This window comes from Lagopus leucura, unplaced genomic scaffold (genome assembly GCF_019238085.1).
Source record: "Lagopus leucura isolate 7727_CA_CO unplaced genomic scaffold, USGS_WTPT01 Super-Scaffold_702, whole genome shotgun sequence".
NCBI lineage: Eukaryota > Metazoa > Chordata > Aves > Galliformes > Phasianidae > Lagopus > Lagopus leucura.
The window spans coordinates 8,316,023-8,322,031 of record NW_024962254.1 but is presented as its reverse complement, the minus strand read 5'-3'; the positions used below and the strand labels follow the sequence as shown (position 1 = coordinate 8,322,031).

At 48.5% G+C, this 6,009-nt stretch overlaps 1 protein-coding gene across 1 annotated transcript; it reads left to right on the top strand.

Moving 5' to 3' along the window:
• The first annotated feature begins 2,738 nt into the window (after window positions 1–2,738).
• GPR83 (G protein-coupled receptor 83) lies at window positions 2,739–5,647 on the top strand. Its single transcript, XM_042862610.1, has 4 exons — window positions 2,739–3,125; window positions 3,463–3,588; window positions 4,537–4,670; window positions 5,023–5,647. Exons 1-4 carry the CDS (start codon window positions 2,739–2,741, stop codon window positions 5,645–5,647), a joined length of 1,272 nt encoding a protein of 423 aa, XP_042718544.1.
• Window positions 5,648–6,009: the final 362 nt, after the last annotated feature.

The following is a 6,009-nucleotide window of genomic DNA, read 5'->3' as shown; positions in this document are numbered from 1 at the left end:
CATTTCTCAGATCCCCTCTCAGTTGTCTTTTGCCCAGGCTGAAGAGGCCCAAGTTACTCAGCCTTTCCTCATGCAGGAGATGCTCCAGGCCCTTTGTCATCTTTGTGGCCCTCCGCTGGGCTCCTTCAGGGGATCCTTGTCTTCTTTGAACCAGAGGGCCCAGAACTGGACACCACTCCAGGTATGACCTCACCAGCGCAGAGTAGAGGGCTGAGCTCTTCTGAATGCACTGCAGGATCCCATTGGCCTTCTTGGCCACCAGGGCACCCTGCTGGCTCATGGCCAACCTGTGTCCAACAGGTCCCCCGGGTCCTGCAGAGCTCCTCTCCAGCAGGTCAGCCCCTAACCTGTACTGGTGCATGCAGTTATTCCCCCCATGTGCAAAACTCTATGCTTACTCTCGTTAAATCTCATCAGGTTCCTCCCTGCCCAACTCTTCAGTCTGTCCAGGTGTTGCAGAATGGCAGCACAGCCTTCTGGTGTGTCAGCCACTCCCAGCTTTGTATCACCAGCAGACTTAATGAGGGTGGCCTCTGTTCCTTCATCCAAGTGGCTGATTCATAGATTTTTGTCATGTTAAACTGCAGCCATTCCCAAATTGTCTTTTAGAAGATGAAAACAGCATCTTTCATTCTGGAAGCAAAAAAATGCAACCTGTTGTACATAGGTATTTTTTTTTTAACACTGAAGGATCTTTCTTATCATCAGTGTGCTTTTATTTTTTCATTTCCACAAGGATAAAGGATAAGACACTCAGAGTCAGTGTCAATTCTCAGAGAATTCCCCTGGATAGTTTCTGAAAGGTCACTTCTCCCTTGTGCAACTTGCAGTGCAGCTGCCCAAAGAAGGCTCAGATGTTGGCAGACCTGCACTGGATGAGAAGTCGTTTCCATGGATATGGTGGGGGTGTGCACCTCTGCAGTGCTTTTGTTTGTGGGGTTTTGGTTTTGTTTAATTACCCCTTTAGTTGAATGTTTCCAAATCCCATTTTGTAGAGTGTCTGGGTAGGTTGTTTTGGTTCTTGTTTTGTTTTATGGCCTGTTTTCACTTCTCCTCTTTTCCTAAATTGTAACTTCAGTTGAAAGAGCTATTGAGCAGACATTTGTGGTGATATAAATTGCCTGAGAGCCACGGATCTTTGCTTCAGTTGTTTTTTAAATACTTTTTTTATTTTACAAGATGCCTCGGGTCACAGATACCTGATATTTCTGTGTAGCTCTTTCCTTTTGCAGACACCGGATGATGGATAGAGATGTTGGCACACCTTGAAGTCAGCTGAAGCAGATACCAAACTGTACTCCATCACTATTGAACTTATGTATATTCTTTTCACAGGGATCACATAAAAACTTTCAACTCTGCTGAATGTTTGAAGGGGAAATATCACATCCTACTGGGATCCTGTCCTTTCAGAAAGAGAGAGAGTAGATTGGTTGCCACATCAGGAAGAGGTACAGGAAAATGTGCAACTTGTGGAGGGGTTAAGGGCAATATGACAAGAGGGAATGGATTTAAACTGAGACAGGGGAGGTTTAGGTTAGATATTAGGAGGAAGTTTTTCACACAGAGGGTGGTGACGCACTGGAACAGGCTGCCCAAGGAGGCTGTGGATGCCCCATGCCTGCAGGCATTCAAGGCCAGGCTGGATGTGGCTCTGGGCAGCCTGGTCTGGTGGTTGGTGACCCTGCACATAGCAGGGGGGTTGAAATTAGATCATTGTGGTCCTTTTTAACCCAGGTCATTCCGTGATTCTATGATTAAGGTATTTTTTAAATCCAAATGCATCCCTTGGCATTGAAAGCCAGTTCTTCCTGTGAAGTTAGACAAAGTAGGTGAGGTCCTGAGGTCATGGTAGAGAGTTCATTAGTAATGACAGTGGATGTCAGCCTGCTGGAGGACTGCTGCCGTATATCTCTAATCTCTCTCGTGGCTGAGAAAGGAAAGCATTACAGAATGCTATCAGCTTGTAATGGTTTGGCAAAATTGCAGATTACTGAAATGAATCATCTCTGAGAAAATATCTGCTGCCAGGTGGGTATTTCTGGTGGAGAGCACAGTGTGTGAGGCCTCATGGCAGCTGCACAGAGCTGTGTCAGGGGAGGGGCATGTGGGGGCTGGTAGGTTGGTAATCTCCTAACCCTTAAACCACAGTTTACACTCATGGGGTGACACCTTGTGCATGCATGTATTTTCACCAGTATGTGTGTGCGTGACTTTCTGTGCTGTGCCCCTGTTCCATGCTAGTTTGTAGTGATGTGAAATAGGCTGGAACTCTCCTGTTGATCTGGTAAAGCTGAACTTCTTTTTGAAATGTGGCCTGGAAGACAGCACAGCCCCTGTACACATTGTTGGTGCATAAGCAGCACCAAATCAGCATGAGCAGTGCTGCTCTTAAGGAAGGATGCTGAGAACCAAAGAGACAGATTTTGCCTGCTGTACAGAGTGCAGCTGTGATTGTCTTGGAGTGACGCCTGAGGGGAGTGTAATTGTGCAGAACTGCAGCACGTCAGAGCAGAAATAATGCTATGCAGCCCAATGGGCAGGAATGCTGGCTGGGAGCTTGTGCGAAGACACAGAGCTCCTCTGGAGGAGAAAAGTGATGAGGAGCTGAGCGGGAGAGAGAGGAGCCCCGCTCCCCTAGCTATGCCAGTGCATCACTGGTAGCAATGTGTGCCCAGCCACAGCACTGCCCTGAGTGAGTTATTTCCCCTGGGGAAGCACACAGCAGCCTGCCAGAGATGTTCTCCTGTTTTGTTTGGCTCTCCCTCCCCTACTTCGTGAACACCTTCCCGACCTCAGGAAAGTTCCCCCTCAACGGAAGTCTTGAGGAGATGTTGGAAATCCCAAACATCTCGGGGTTCTTTCCATGGGATAACGACACGCTGGCCGACTGGCAGAGCTTTGTGGGCAGGAGCCGGCACGGAGCAGACTCGCAGCATGTGGTGGCCAAAGCTCTGCTCATCGCGGCGTATTCCATCATCATCATCTTCTCCCTCTTCGGCAACGTCCTGGTCTGCCACGTCATCATCAAGAGCAAACGCCTGCGTTCTGCCACCAGTCTGTTCATTGTCAACCTGGCCGTGGCTGACATCATGATCACGCTTCTCAACACGCCTTTTACACTGGTAAGATGGGGACAGAGGCCTTTCTTGCTGGGGGGGCTGTGGCTGCAGCTCGGTGCATTGGGGTGACCTGCTGGGACACAGAGAATGTGCCATAAAGATACTGAAGTAGTTTTAGTAGCCTCAGCAGTCTGGCAACGATTCAAGGCAGAAAGAAACTGCAATTTTAAGGCATTTTTACACAGCAGAAGTAGTTTTGTGCCGGAGGTGGAATCATAGGTGTTAGAAGGGACCTCTGGAGCTCATCTGGTGCTTCCCCCTGCTAAGGCAGGTTCCCCATGGGAGGAATTTAATAAGCATGTGGGTACAGGCACAAGTGCTAATGTCATTCTGATTCCAGGCTCGTTTTGTGAACAGCACGTGGATATTTGGGAAGGGGATGTGCCATGTCAGTAGGTTCGCGCAGTACTGCTCGCTCCACGTTTCTGCTCTGACCCTCACAGCCATTGCCGTGGACAGGCACCAGGTGAGAACTCACTGGAGCAGAGAGCAGGAAAGCTTGGAAGGGTGTGATTAAAATGAGAGAGTGTGATCCCATGTCCTTCCCTTCTCAGCTCTCAGATTAATGTAAGATGCATGAAGGGCTGACAGTGTGGTAGAGCAGCTCTTTGCTGTTAGATGAGAACAGCTCCACACCTGCAGTGAGGTGGGACGTGTGCACTCCCAGCTGGGGACAGGAACTCTGCAGATGGTCATCCAGTCGCACTCAGGCCAAGATGAAGTCATAAGGTCTGATAGGAATTCACGCAGGCAGCTGTCCCATGTGGGAGGCTTCTTTGGCCCCAGTGCTGTGGGTGTGGGTATGTCCTGCTTGGTGTCAGGCAGCCCTGGGACATTTCACTCCACATGAGATGCAGAGGGTTGGTGTTTGTCATGAGCAGGGCAGAGCTGCTGCTGCTAGAGGGATCGAGTCTGGGAGCAGTCATGTGTTACCAGGTTGGATTCACCCCAAACACACACAAAGCAGGCTGCTGGTGGTGATATTTTTCACTTGCTAACATCTAGCTGTTCCCATTATCAGAAACATTCTGAGGAGCTCTGGCTACTTCACAACCCCATGGACCTCTGGTCACTGAGGCAGACTATGCCTCCATCCTTAATTTACTTTTAAGCAAACAGAATCTGGGAATGAATACGTGTGTAAGGCTCACTGATGCCAGTGATGCCCTGTTTTTGTCACTCAGACTAAAATACCAATGTTCAAGGGTCGGACTGGGATCTGCCTTTCCTTACTCCTGGATTATTTCAGATATTCATGTGCAACTTGTAGGCAGTGAGAGCTGAGAGGAGGCAGCACAGTTTGCATGCTGAATGTCCGTGCCTAGTAATAGATATAAGAATGGAAGCCTACAAAAAATTGATACAATTATTTCCTGAAATGACACGAGCCTGAACGTTAGTTTGTTTTGAACAGGTCATAATGCACCCTCTGAAACCTCGCTTACCTATGGCAAAAGGCATTATCTACATCTCTGTAATTTGGGTCATGGCAGCTTGTTTTTCCCTCCCACATGCTATCTACCAAAAACTCTTTACTTTTGAATACAGGTAAGGATGATTTTCCTATGTTGGTGTATTTTCCTCTAGTCTCACCGGAGGCCAAGTTCCCTATGGCTACGCACTGGAATTTTCTATTGAAAGCCCTGAACTCACATTGAGGTTACCCAGAAAGGGGGCTAGTTTGTAATTTACATCAATTTCCATTTGTGATGGCTGACATCCTCTTCTATTTTATTTTATTTTTTTAATATTTATTCTATCGCCCTAATCATACAAATTAAAACACGAAGTTCAGGAACTGTGCCAGTCGTTCTATTTCTATACGTTGGCATTTGGGTGGGCTTTGAGGTCCCTTCCAACCCAAACTGTTCTGTGGTTCTGGATATTTCTCCCTTTGCAGTGAGGAAGTCACTCGGTGCCTGTGCATCCCAGACTTCCCTGAGCCAGCTGACCTCTTCTGGAAGTACCTCGACTTAACGACCTTCGTTTTGCTCTACGTCCTGCCCCTGCTGATCATCTCCGCTGCCTACACGACAGTGGCCAAGAAGCTCTGGCTGCGCAATGTCATTGGGGATGTCACCACCGAGCAGTACTTCGCCCTTCGCAAAAAGAATAAGAAGACTATAAAGATGTTGATGCTCGTTGTCATCCTCTTTGCCATCTGCTGGTTTCCCTTAAATTGCTACGTCGTCCTGCTCTCCAGCCAAACCATCCGCTCCAACAATGCCCTTTACTTCGCCTTTCACTGGCTTGCAATGAGCAGCACCTGCTACAACCCCTTCATCTACTGCTGGCTTAATGACAGCTTCCGGGCAGAACTGAAGGCTTTGCTCAACATCTGCAGAAAACCTCCGAGCCTTGCAGAACAGAGGCTTCCCTCCACGGTCCCTTCCTACCGAATGGTGTGGCCTGAAAACAGCCTCTTCAAGAGGCTGCAGGTCTCTCATGTCCCTGCCTCAGCCTCCATCAGCCACTTAGGAAAGATGGACATCTCTGCAGTTGAGCCCATAGTAGCTGCGAGCTAAATAGTGGCCCTGGGAGATGGATACAGACCGCACGTAGGTTTGACTGGATCTAGGCAAGTGGGAGGATGTGGAACCCTGGCCTAAGCAGAGACTGTGCCAACTCCTGTGGTTGTACTGAAAAGCCCAGCTCCACAGCTGGTAGTGTGAAACTGATGTTAATGGAATGGAGACTCCAAAGGGAAGAAAGCAAAGCCTTGCCAGGAATGAGCTTGCTTTCTGTCTTTGTCAAGCTGACTTTGGGTCTGCTGGCAGGAGGGGTTCTCTGCATGTGTCTCTGTTATTTGCATGACCGAGTGTGTACCACTGGGGCCATTTGTGTGCTTTGCTGGTATTTGAACACTCAAGCAGCAGTCTGACGTTAA

What these genes read in the sequence shown, in the direction of transcription:
- GPR83 (XM_042862610.1), top strand. Translation starts at nt 2,739, where the DNA reads ATGTTCTCCTGTTTTGTTTGGCTCTCCCTCCCCTACTTCGTGAACACC. An exon ending in TTGCCGTGGACAGGCACCAG is followed by an intron (nt 3,589 to 4,536) that starts GTGAGAACTCAC and finishes TGTTTTGAACAG; the next exon opens with GTCATAATGCACCCTCTGAA. An exon ending in CTCTTTACTTTTGAATACAG is followed by an intron (nt 4,671 to 5,022) that starts GTAAGGATGATT and finishes CTCCCTTTGCAG; the next exon opens with TGAGGAAGTCACTCGGTGCC.